Source organism: Heliangelus exortis, chromosome 5 (assembly GCF_036169615.1).
Source record: "Heliangelus exortis chromosome 5, bHelExo1.hap1, whole genome shotgun sequence".
In the NCBI taxonomy this organism is placed as follows: domain Eukaryota; kingdom Metazoa; phylum Chordata; class Aves; order Apodiformes; family Trochilidae; genus Heliangelus; species Heliangelus exortis.
The window spans coordinates 25,095,742-25,108,622 of NC_092426.1; the positions used below are offsets into that span (position 1 = coordinate 25,095,742).

At 39.4% G+C, this 12,881-nt stretch overlaps 1 protein-coding gene across 3 annotated transcripts in view; it reads right to left on the reverse strand.

Annotated features, from left to right (window-relative positions):
* Positions 1-12,881, reverse strand: part of PRORP (protein only RNase P catalytic subunit) — a 44,711-nt gene that overhangs the window by 27,335 nt on the left and 4,495 nt on the right. For all 3 annotated transcript variants that reach the window (XM_071746130.1, XM_071746131.1, XM_071746132.1), the window contains exon 4: positions 8,969-9,101. In XM_071746130.1, coding sequence (XP_071602231.1) covers positions 8,969-9,101 — 133 coding nt within the window. The remainder of the gene's footprint in view (positions 1-8,968; positions 9,102-12,881) is intronic.

Here is a 12,881-nt window from a genome sequence, read left to right on the forward strand (position 1 = left end):
AGGAAAAGTTCATTCTCCCAGGCTCAGAATCACTGCTCAAATTTGCTTCAATAGTTGGCAACTAAAGGGACAACACTTTAAATGCAGTATTGCTTACTGACATGACCTGCTTAATGCCCAGGAGCTATAGCAGAGTGCTGCAATACATCCAGGCTGTTACCTGACTGCAAGGCTTCCCCAAGCAGCCCATGCACCAGGTGAACATCCCTCCCCACAGCAGCAACATCTGACATGCAGCAAGGTGCTCACGGCAGGCTCCAGTGATACTCTGGATTTTCTCTGTCACACCATGAGCAGAAGGAAAGGCAGCTTTGAAAAACCACACCTGATTTCATCCATGCTTAGTTGGGAAAATAGGGGAATGCCAACTATGCAGCTGGTAAGAGATGATTCATCACCCCTTTTACTAGAAAAATTATCTGTACAAATGGACACTGTACTGACTAACGCTGTGGTTCTGCAATTTGGAAGCAAGAGCCAGCCATAACAAACCCATGATGGAATTTATATTGGCATGAAGAACTAGAGATATTTAAAAATATTTTTTGTTGAACTACTGGCTCAAGTCCCTTCCTATCTTATCAAAAGCACAAAACAGTCTCATAGTTTTTTGGAATTCCACACCAGCTGGATGACCCATGCACTATTTCATCATTATTTCATACTGGTATATACTGATGCTGACACAGAAAGAGGTGTCTCTTACCTTCTGTCTTCCCTCAGCCATTGATTCCCAGCCTTGTCCTCTCCTCTACCTATGCACACACATATGTTCAGACAGACTGAAGTGGATGAACAGAGTCCACGTGAACTAAGTCAATGTAACAGCCTTTAGTCTGCACAAGCCCCGCTGTTCAGGTCAGAGCACAGAGGTTTGACTTGACATGAAGATGTCCTGGGAGGACAGGGAATAAGAACGAGACTCTAGCAGAAGACTACTGGGATCACCTTCTCCCATAGGTAGGGCTGGCTATGCTGACTGATTGGACTGTGAAACTACAACATTTTATGAGATTTCTCTCTCAACCTGGGGTATTGTAGCTAAAAAAACAGATAGAGGTTGGCTTAAAAAACCTAGAAGCTATATGGGAAATATTGTTTGAAAAACAAACACACAAAAAACCCAGAAGCCAAACAAACAAACATATTGGTTATGCTATATTAAATTAGTTTTAAAATATTTTAGAAAAAACATGACCTAAAGACTTCAGAAGTCTGGCTTACACAGCTCATAATATTTGCAACAGCAACAGTAAAATCTGAGAATAGGACTTTTCTGTAAGAATATTATTGCTAATTCAACTTCTGTAAATACATTTATAAATAGGAATGTATGCTTTTCTTTCAGTATCAGTGCATATACAAGACCTCAAAAGCACAACAAAAATGAGGGGAGGAATTAGTTATTAATATTTACAGATTTACTATGTTAAATATGATAATGTATAAGTAAACACCACGATTCAAGACAAAACAAAGAGCTAGACAAGGACATCTTTTGATAAGAACAATGAGAGTAGTTCTAAAATCATTTTCATGTCTGTAACAGATCTAAGGGTATGACATTTTGGATCAAAGAAAGGTTTGATTACGTGAGCATTTTTCTCCTCAAGTCTAAATAGGAAATGTGTTGGCAACTAGAAATAAAAATCATGGCATTGCCCAAAGTATTCAACATCCAAAATATCTATTAATCGAAATGCAAAAAAACCCCCAGCACCTAAGTAGTATAATATATAAAGGAGATACATGAGAAAACGCATAGAGGAGTTTCTAAATACTAAAGAAGCTCGTATCTTTCTGCCAACACATGGAATTTGAAACAAAAAGGGGAAAAAAGAATAAATAAATAAATAAAGTAAACCAACCCTACGAAAAACTATGACAATAACTGCAAAACATGCTGCTTGCCACTTCTAAACAATAATGGTCACTCATCAGGAACGGTGGAGAGACACTAAAGTCAAAATAAAAAGTGCAAAAACTACAGCATTCAACATGTATTGTTTCCAGATGCATTCACAATAGTTTAAGCTATATACAACAGAAAAAGCAGTGCTCCCCCTCTCTGTATTTAATGACAATATACTCAAGTGCAAGGAAATACCAAATTCTCCTTAACAGAGTATTGTACTGCACTTAAGAATTATGTTACTTTACCCTTTATTATCAAACAGGATGTTTTTCAACACCATAAGAACAGCTTTTAGAGAAGTGAAAACATTAATTTTTCAGTAGTTTCAGAAAATAAAAAGTGACAGGGCTTGCTTTGTTTTCAGGAATGTTTCTCTCATCAGAAGGAAAACACAGGAACGAGCACCAGAGTGTGAGAAATAGAATTCAGCTGTCAAATTGAAATCCAGCCAATTTTTTTCTATGGCGCCTTGTTGGAGCACTCTTAAATCTGTTTGCTGCCATGCCTGAAGGGTTTGAATATTTCCCCCACAGTTTCAAAGCCTGGAAATCCCCTTCGAACCCTTGTAAGCAGGAAGGCTTTTCTCACCATTGTGTATGGTATCACTATGTACTCTGGATTGCATACCATTTATTTGCCCTCTGTTACACGCTTCTAGAGTTAACAAATAATCCAGGAGTCACAAACTCCTTTGAGATATTGCCACAAACAGGAAGGTTCTCCTAGGGACACTGACAACCTGGCTGAGACATGCTCTCTGCTGCCTGTTGGTAGTCTTCTGACAACCCAGGCTGTTTTTTTGGGGAAACTTTTTCCTGCCTGCCCACATCAGACAGCAGAGGGTCAGTGCCAAGGCCAATGCAAAACTTGGACCTCAACAATCCAGGCAGCACACTTTTGAAACTTCCTTTCTGAGCATATTTAACATGGAGGGAGGAAGAAGCAGTTTGTGCTGCAGTCTTCAGTGGAAAAACACCCTCATCTTTGCAAGGCTGCCATCATAAACACAAGAGTATAGAAATGGACCACACCGACTTTTGTTTTAAAACAAACCAACAAACCTTGCAAAGGCAGAAATATTTTGAATTCACAGTGCTTTCAAAATTAACAACATTATTTTGGAACCTTCTCAGCTTATGGCAAACCTCTTAACAGAATGCTAAAGCAGAGGATTGACTTGAACGCTTAAATGTGATGTAAGGGGCATTACAGAAAGACAGGGGAATAATATAAAAGTAATGCATAATGAACGTCATAGAAAAGACAGCATTCCAAGTAAGTGAGGCAGACTAGTACTGAATTACAGATGGTCCATAACACCCATGTGCAAAATGACTACATGAATATCAGACAGCTGGATACACCTCCATGCTGCTGCCTCTCCTATGCTTGTGCAAATGTTTGAAGCAAACCTGAATGAGGAACTGAACTAGCTGAAAAAAAAAACCCACAAGAAAACAAAACATGATTTTGTCCGCTAGGTCAGTATCCTGCTTACCATGGGGTTGTGCTCACTTGTTTCCTGGCACACTGGCAGGGCCCAAAGGGGGCAGGAAAGAACAGCTGGCAGGGTAGTAAAGGCATGTTATGCCAGTTTGAAAATCACACTGCCATCAAATACTTATGCTAACAACTATTTGCAACATCAGTATAAACAGCAACTGTTATGGGAGACTGAATGGCACTACATGTTCTACCCTTATTTAATATTTCTAGAAACAATCCAAAGAACTATAAACCTACACTTCTAGCACCTGCACATGGTAATATGGCTGAACCAATTACTCAAAATTGTACAGAGCCTCTGGAAGAAGATGATCTGATAGAGTTTGATGCATACACTTTTTGCAAAGGAGTATCACCTAAACATAAGACTTCATAACAAACTACTAAAACACAGAACTATTTATAGCACTAAAAGAGGCAATATGAAAAAGCAAAGGGTCACGCTAAAAAATTAGCAGCATCTTTCAAAGTTCTGTACTAATTCCCATATATATGAAATGAAGAAGCCAAACCAATGACAAATACAAAACCAAACCAAATGTAGCATAAGAAACAATGCATAATACATGAAGAGACTGCACTCACATTTTACAGATTTCTGAAGGAACTGTATCAGCTTAAATGATCACCATAGTGTAATGAAAACATCTGCTCTAATTGCTGATGCTCTAAAACAAATCCAATTAAATGCTAAGAGATAAGGTATTGGATAGATAACATGAAATTATTATAACTTAAGCTATTCTAATTGTCATAAATTATAATAAAGCCCTGCATCAGACAGTTCCATATAGGCCTCTGAAGAATTTGAAGAAACTGTCTTGGACCATAGCTGGAGAACACCTCCTCAGAACCTTTGGCAAGAGACTAAATGACCAAATGGTAAAGGACTATTTGATAATGCTTGAATTCAAGAGGTAACATTTTAAAGTGTCTTAAATAAACATCTGCTCACACTAAGTTTACTTTAGAAGTATTATCACAGAACTTAGAAATATTCAGAGACATCAAACACTTAAAAAGGGGGTGGTAGTATATGCAGTCTGCAATATGTAAACATGCCTCAAGATCTTACTTGGTGGAATGTATGAGCTGCAAGTCAATGCCTGTGTGTCCAAGAGATTTCTGATAAAGTGATGTCCTTAGAGAACAGTTTCTCAAATAATTCAGGTTAGTGTATTTCTTTAGTTATAAGTTCCTGTTCTCACTTCACGTTTATGGTCCTGTCTACCTCTGTGATGAGTCAATGAACAGGAAAAAAAAGAAACACATTGTCACGGTATGCCATTCTTAAACCTTCAATTTCTTCTATTTCTGTTTATTTATTCTTACACATTCTTGCTAATGTAAGGAAAATACAAATGTGGGAAAAATCACTGCACCCACAAACCATGCTTAGCAATTACTTTGCTTAGCAAGATCTTCAGATGATATAGAACAGAAACAAGTTAAGGTTAGCAACTGTATTTTAACCAAGAACTGGCTTCCAAATAAAAAGAAAAACCTACAATAATTTCTTACTTGATTGCACTAACTGGAATGTATCATGTTAGGAGAATTTCCAAATGCAGAGACAAAAAAATAGTATCTTAACAAGACTGTGGAGGACAATGAAACAGGTTTAGGCAATGGATTGGAAGCAATGACCGTTCTTATGTTGCAAGCTGAGCTAGTTTTACTGTATAACCATTTGATGGAGATAACCAGTTATAACCATTTTTACTGTATAACCATTTGATGGAGACCAAATGACCTGAACAAAATCTCAGCTCATTTCTTTCTATATGAATTGAAAAAATAACTGTGGACTACCTCAGAAGGATTCTGACCCACCCCTAAGATTCTCTACCACTGACGTAGCTGAAGGAAAGAAATATGCGATGAATTTATAATCTTTTCATCTAGATCTATTTCTTGCTGCTAAAGAAGCAGATAGGTCTTTTGTCATCCTGCCAAAAGACTCTTTGTGCTTCTGTTTTCTTGCATTATAAGTGGTCTCTGGGATAAGGGAAGATGCAAGAGAAACCTTAAAAAAATTCCAACTGTCTTTGTCTCTCATTACCCATTTCCCATTTGGTCTCCCCTCTTCCCCTTCCTCCCAGAAGTTCCCTTCCCTCTAGCAGATCATATCACAAAAAGCGTGCAGCATCCACCCTGAATTAAATGGAGGAAGAAGGACGAAAAGTAACCCTATCTTCAAACATCCTGTCTCATCTCTAGGCTTCCCCAGACATATGACTGCACATCTTCATGATTCAGGAGTCTCCAGGCTTGCTATCAGTGTCTTTAATTCCAATTGCAATGCCACCACTAATTTAATTCTCTGGCATGAGTGAGTTCTTCAAATATTTTAACTCCCAAATACCAGTTCTTTACCTTGGTCTTATCCGTAGCCCAACACTAATATGTACCCAATATGTTTGGAGTATACAGGCGTTTGGGAAGTAAAAAACTACTAATTCCAGAACAGGATTGACATACACGACACAGGGCTTTGGGCATATGATGGAGCTGGGAAACATGCCCATGTGGAAGGAGAACCAAAGCATTACAGAAAAAGCATCAAGCTGAAAGACAAAGCTTTGCTTTCAAGACTCCTTGAAACAGCACAAGAAAAAATAACTTGAAAAAATAACACTGAGAACACCTCTTCCCATACAGTCTCTTATATTCCAAAAGAATATGTGAAATGCTAGTTTTACATATCTAGCGTGGGGACTTCACATGCCCACAGACTAATCTCTTCCTGCCTTCTTGATAGCACTTAGACATCTCCCATGTGTTTCCCTCCCCCTGCACCAAAGTTCTTCCAGGCTTATCAGGGTTATGAAGTAACCATGAAGGCCTTTACATATTTGAGCAAAACATGTGGGGAGAAGCTGCAATGTGGAAATGCTCTCAGCAAAAGTTGATTCTGCCACCAATTACATCATCCCATGCTCAATGGCATAGCTCCAGTTATATGCAGCCAGAGAAAGTGGCTAAAACCTGACAGAAAATATCATACAGACATTGCTACAAAAGGTGACAGTATTTTTACAATTGTTTTCTTTCTACAGCAGCCTGCAAGGTTGCAGCTCACATTAAATCATCATATGACATCTTAACAGATCTTTCAGTAGCTGTGCATCAAGAGCTGAACCCATGTCTATTTCTATTGTGTAACAGGTATTTCCTTATCACAGATAATCAGCTTTATACAGTTCATGCAAGTCATTTTTGCAACACATTTGTAAAGTGTTCACTACCATTCTGATGTACAAACCTAAGTTGTCTGATTTTCTTTCCTAAAACTAATTACAAAAAAATATTATTTTTTAATCACAACACAACAGACTACTTTTGGGGGATCCACAACGAACCAAATCTTTGCTCCTACTTTTCTACACTGATTGCTTTTATTGTAAAATAAAGCAGTGATGGCGTTGTGAAAGTTTGACAGAACAATATTCCTCCTTAAAAAAAAAGAAAAATTCCAAATGCATTATAACTTTAATTTGAAATACTGTTGGAAAAAAAAAAAAAGTTTAGAGCTCAGAAGGACTCAAACTGTTACCCTGAATAATCATTTAATTGCAGGAAACACAGATAACTGAAGAAAAAACTAGTTAGGAGAAAAGAAGAAATAGAAAGCAAAAATGTTCTCTATTTGAACTGCAGCTACTACAAAAAAAAAGTGACTGACTGGAAAATGGAAACCCCCCCTCTCAGATATACTTGCTTACATCCTATTTTCAGCCTCTTCACCTAGTTTCCCCTCTGGAAAACCCTGGCTCTAGGAGAAGTCACACACTCTACCATACCTAAAATGGGCAGCATATTTTCATCACCATACGTATGCTTTCACAGCTCAAAGTCAACTAAAAAGTCCCAAATTTATTTGTGGAAATGTCTGGCACATCCTGACATCCTGCACCTCTACCCCCACAGCCACGCACAAAATTCACTGAGGGAGCAGACTTTAAGCTTTATGGCCAAGAATAAACACAAACAAATTCATCTGCATTCAGCCTCCTGGTGGCTGCCTGACAACAGGGAACTGGAACAAGGTCAGCTTGGACCTAGCAAGTCAGTGGCCCCAGACTGGTAAATGACAGAATTTCAGCTATCACATGGACTAACACAGCCTACTGCCATTAAGACTTAACATAGTGTATTGAGTCTCTGCTTTGTTAATGTGAACAATCAGGATCTTGAACAAGGGCAGCATCATTTCCCCTGCCGCTCATCTTAGCTGTGAATATCTTGTTACCCAGAACACCCTAAATCTCCCAGCATTCAGCCAGTACTGCCAATCTAGCCCTGTGTACTTGACAAATTCGAAATTTTCAAGCCAGCAGTCACCACAGGGAATAGAAATGAAACTTCACAGACAAGGCAGTTAAGAAGTTGAGGAATGAAAATTTTGTTGGTGTTGCTTTCTTTAACAAACCAACCTGAACCATAACTTTCTCAAAAGCTTTTACAGAGCAGAAATGTTGAACAATACACAACAGAATTGTTGATACAATAAACTATATCCTTTTGTTTATAACATATAATACCACTACCCACTACAAGTTTTAAATTATTGCTACACTTTTAATGATTGTTTTACTCCCTGTACAATTTACATCTAGATCACTTAAAAGTTCTGAACTGAGGAAAAAACTCTGCATGGAAATTAGATGTGTGAACAGTAGGCTACATGAATGAAAAGCATGCCAACACCTGCTGTTTCCAGTTCCTTTATCTGTTACACAGTCTGTGTCTGCAAAAACCCTAAGAATTAAATCTGGAGTCCCCTGCCACGCTTCCCAAACCGGTTCGGCACTGAGGTTCCAGCTGCAGTCAAGAGACACGAACACTGAGCTCACCACCCACCCCTCGCAGGGGTCACGCAAACCCCCCCAGACGTGGCGCGGGTGCCCCCTGGTGGGGCCGGAGCGGCGACAAAGGTGACGGGGACGGATGTCAGAGGCTGGGAATGATCCCTCTGCCATGCTCACCTCTGAAAAGCCTGACACCCTTGAAGTGGGCTGTAATGCAGGCGTGGGAGTTTAAATTGAGGGGCTTAGTGAAAGCTGACTGAACAAAATAGTATTTGATTCTTGATTGTGGCTGGCAAAGAGCTGCTCGGTTGAAGAAATGAAATACTCAGCACATAAACATAAGCTTCAGATACAATACTGCTGAACTTAAGACATACTAGGACTTCTACTTTTTTTGCAAGCTCAAAATACTTGATTTCTCGCTCTGGTTACTGGGTTTTATTCATATTTTAAATTTAGCTTTGAAGGATTAAAAGATTTCCATACCTTTTAATTTTTTTCATGTAAAAACAAATTACATCTTACTTATTTCAATACGCATTAATAGCTGACTGAAAATATAAGAACAAAGACAGTATGAAGGAAGTGAAGACTTAAGACATATTTATAAATACATTCAGAAAAACACAAGATACTTCAGCACCTAAAGGCCTATTAGTGTTTAAAGTAAGGAAAAAAATACCTGTTTTCAAAGTAGCTGAACATTAATTATGTCACACCTGTGTTCAAGACCTACCTGTGGGCTTGTCTTTCTAAAAGTGTCGGTTCCATGTATCACATCCTTTATTATTCTTTCTCTAAGATTATTATACTCCTCTTCAGTGAGGTCACTGTCCTCCAACTGATGGCTGCAAACTGGGCACTGTCCGCTGTGATAATGGTGAAATAAGAAAATAAAAGGATAAAGGCTTTTAAATAAGAAATACCTTAAGTTTTACTATCTATGTGAGTGTCTGTGTATGACCACATTACTTGACAAGAACTCCAGCACAGCACGCTCATCAGAAAATTAGTTGTGCTCTTTCTGGGATGAATCCAAAGCCTACTAAAATCACTAGAAATATTTTTATTTGATTTAGTGAGATCAGGATCAAAGGTCTGAGAGACATTTGAGGATTTAGGACTAAAGCTGTTCATGAGCATGGAAAAAACAAAAAACAAACAAACAAAAAAACTAAAAAAAAAAAAAAAAAACCACAATAAAACAACAACAACAACAAAGAGTATTTAAATATTCACCAGCATTTACTCAGGCCTTGAGAGTTCAATTCTCAGCATTACCACAAATTTCCATATCTCTAGTATTTGGAAGTTTCCCTGCTACACAGGAAAGTCAGCATGGATACAGTGGGAAGGTGATGCAGCTGTACTGGCCTGGCCAGAACATATGAAGTAGCCATGGGCACACCAGCTGAAGCTAGCAGACAGGCCACTGAGCCTTGGTCTAGCTAGAAATCCATTCCAAAGTGTCACATCAAGAAAAGGCACCAGTGAAATCTTCCACTGTTGCAACTAGGCTAAGACTGTTTGTTCAGATCTCTCCAAGGTGATCAAAGTAAACAGACTGAGAGCAGTGTGTGACTAAAACAATTTGAAACCCCTCAGCAAGACTGAGCCACACTGGCACTGCTTGTCTGCACAACCTCCAGTTCCACCAGTATCGGGTTGACTGCCCCCAGACAGAAATCAGCTTTACAATGCTGTCACCTGGTGCCTCATCACCTCTCTGCAGCACAGGATATACATCCACAAAGATCTAGAACTGCTGCAGATCAAAAAGCTCTGCAGCTACAGTCAACCAACACCATCACCTTGGCATCATTTCCCAGAGCCACCACTCTCTCATGCCCAGCTGTGGCAGTGATCATACCCCTGCATGCAGCCCTGGGACAGTTTCCTTTATCATTCCTATCATCCACTGCTTAGTACTCTCAGTTTCCCTGTTGCAGAGCCAACAGCTGGGGTAACAATTGTGGTTCTGCAAATCCCAAATTATACCTTGTTTTGTGTATGACACAATAACACTCCACTAATCTGCCCATGCATGTTTTTAAGACTTCAAGACCAAAGAAAATGGAAATCAATTGCAAAAGAAAAGATTAGAGAGTAGAACAATCGGGGATGTGAACAACTAGACCTCAAACTCTTTAGTTCCTCAGGAGGGGTGCTGGCATGTCATAGCAGATCTTGAAAAACTTTCCAAAACACCCTAAGTGAGGCAATACTACAGAGAACACACAGATCCCTGCCAGCCAAGGCATAACTTCTTCTCTGACCAACCTCGTGCTGCAAAAACTCCCCAGCACTGGGAGAGACCATCAAAACCACAACCACGGACTATGCTATGCCCAACAACTGCTATGGGATGGGTTTTTTCTACAGCCTGCTTGCTGTAGAAAAAATAGGGCACAGCAGACATGTAATTGCCTGCTTGCATAGCAGACACATAATTCCAAGATGCAAACCAAGACAGACCTAACTTCTGTGGCCACCTCTAGATTTTTGTATGATCCCTCAGAACTATATACTAAGAAAAAAAACAAATGCATTTTTTAATATCTAGCCTTTTCTGCTGTTTTGTGTCCCACAGCCACAACCTCTCCCCTAACACACAGTCTGAAGGAAATCAAACTGGATCAGTCACCACTTCCATGTACCATTTATTCACCTTTTTCTTTCTTAGTTGTCTGTCGTGTTAGCCCCTATAAATTAACCATGTAATCAGGACAATTCAAAGCTCATATACCCAACTCATAAATGTACACCATACATCAGGTTGGGTGAAGAATAGATTAAGAACAGTCCTGAGGAAAAGCACTTGGGGATGCTGGTTGATGAGAAGCTCAACATGAGCCAGCAATGTGGGCTTCCAGCCCAGAAAGACAATTGTGCCCTGCACTGCATCAAAAGAAGCATGGCCAGAAGGCCAAGGGAGGTGATTCTCTGCCTCTACTACATTCTCATGAGACCCCACCTGGAGCATTGGGTCCAGCTCTGGAGCCCCCAGCACAGGAAGGACATGGAGCTGTTAGAGCAAGTCCAGAGGAGGGCCACAAAGACGATCAGAGGGCTGGAGCACCTCTCCTATAAAGACAGATCGGGAAAGTTTGGGCTGTTGAGCTTGGAGAAGAGAAGGAGCCATGAGGATCTTATAGCAGCTTTCTAGAACATGAAGGAGCCTACAGGAAAGCTGGAATAGGGCCTTTTCACAATGGCATGTGAAAAGGGATAGGGGTAATGGCTCTAAATTGGAAGAGAGTAGATTTAGATTAGATATGAGGAAGCAATTCTTCATTACAAGGGTGATGAGACACTGACACAGGGAACTGGTGGATGCCTCATCCCTGGAAGTGTTCAAGGCCAGGTTGGATGAGCAGCCTGGTCTGGTGCTAGGTGTCCCTGCCTGTGGCAGGGAAATTGAAACTAGATGATCTTTAAGGTCTTTTCCACCCCAAAACCTTTTTTTTTAGGCACTTGTTCCCACTTAAGCTTCTCTTACATGGAGGGCCATGATGTTGATGTTTCACATTTTTCCTTCCTATCATGCTCTGCTCAGAACCCTATATTCCCCTGTTTGGGACTAGTTTGAACTGAAGGAGTAACCATTCTTCCACATAGCCATCCAAATATTTTATTTTCTCAAGCACAACCTCAGAACTGAACCATAGGATTTGAGCTTCAAGTATTAAAATGGAACAAGTTACTCTCCCCTGCCTGTCTCCAGAGATATCCTAAAAATGCCAAAGTTAAGTTGTAATTTTCTAAAACAATGTCAATGAGAAATCTCGAATTCTCCCAGCCACTGATGTCTAATATACATTAATGCAAATGACATAAACCAAGACTGCATAATTGCAATGTTAACAATGTGCTTTCTGAACCAAAGATATTACATGTGGAATCTCAAAAATGGACATTCACTGCTGCATACAAACTGCACTCCAGCTCCTCACCCTATGGTAGCTGCTGCAGGCTTAGCCTCCCTATTAATACATGCAATGACACTGGCTCCTCATATAGCTTTAAAGTTACCATTAAATACATATAATTGCATTAAAGAACTTCACAGTTTGGCAACAGAGAAGAAATACCTAACAAATTGTTATGAGGCTATTTCAAAATCATTAAGCCTAAAATTCCAAGGACCCTGTCCCCATTCGTGTTCCTGTCCCCTATAAACCATTGGAGATATTCTTATAATACAGTTGTCAAATTGCTCCAAAACCATAGAATTAGGTTTCAAACCTTATAACATTTAGAATAAGAATTTATGAGTATTAGAATAACTGCACTGCAATAAAAACACATACCCTAATTATCTCAGTGAAAACCTAACGTAAGAATTATTTTGTCCGCACTGAAAATCAGGTGGGGAGAACCCTTCCACGTGCAGAAATCAACTGCAGCATCTGCATAGTTTTCAAGATACCCATTTACATATCAAAGCTGCTCTGTTAAATATTGTGTAAAACAGTGGTATTATAAAGTCAAACAAAACATTGCCTTTAATTCCTAAACAGTAAACAAATAAGCATGGTAAAATGGCAGCACTTATTTTTCTCTCCATTTTTCTGTCTTGGCTCTGCTTAGCATAACTCCTTTTAAGTGTGCGTTTTGGATCTTGTTTAATGCACAATGAGTTGGAACTA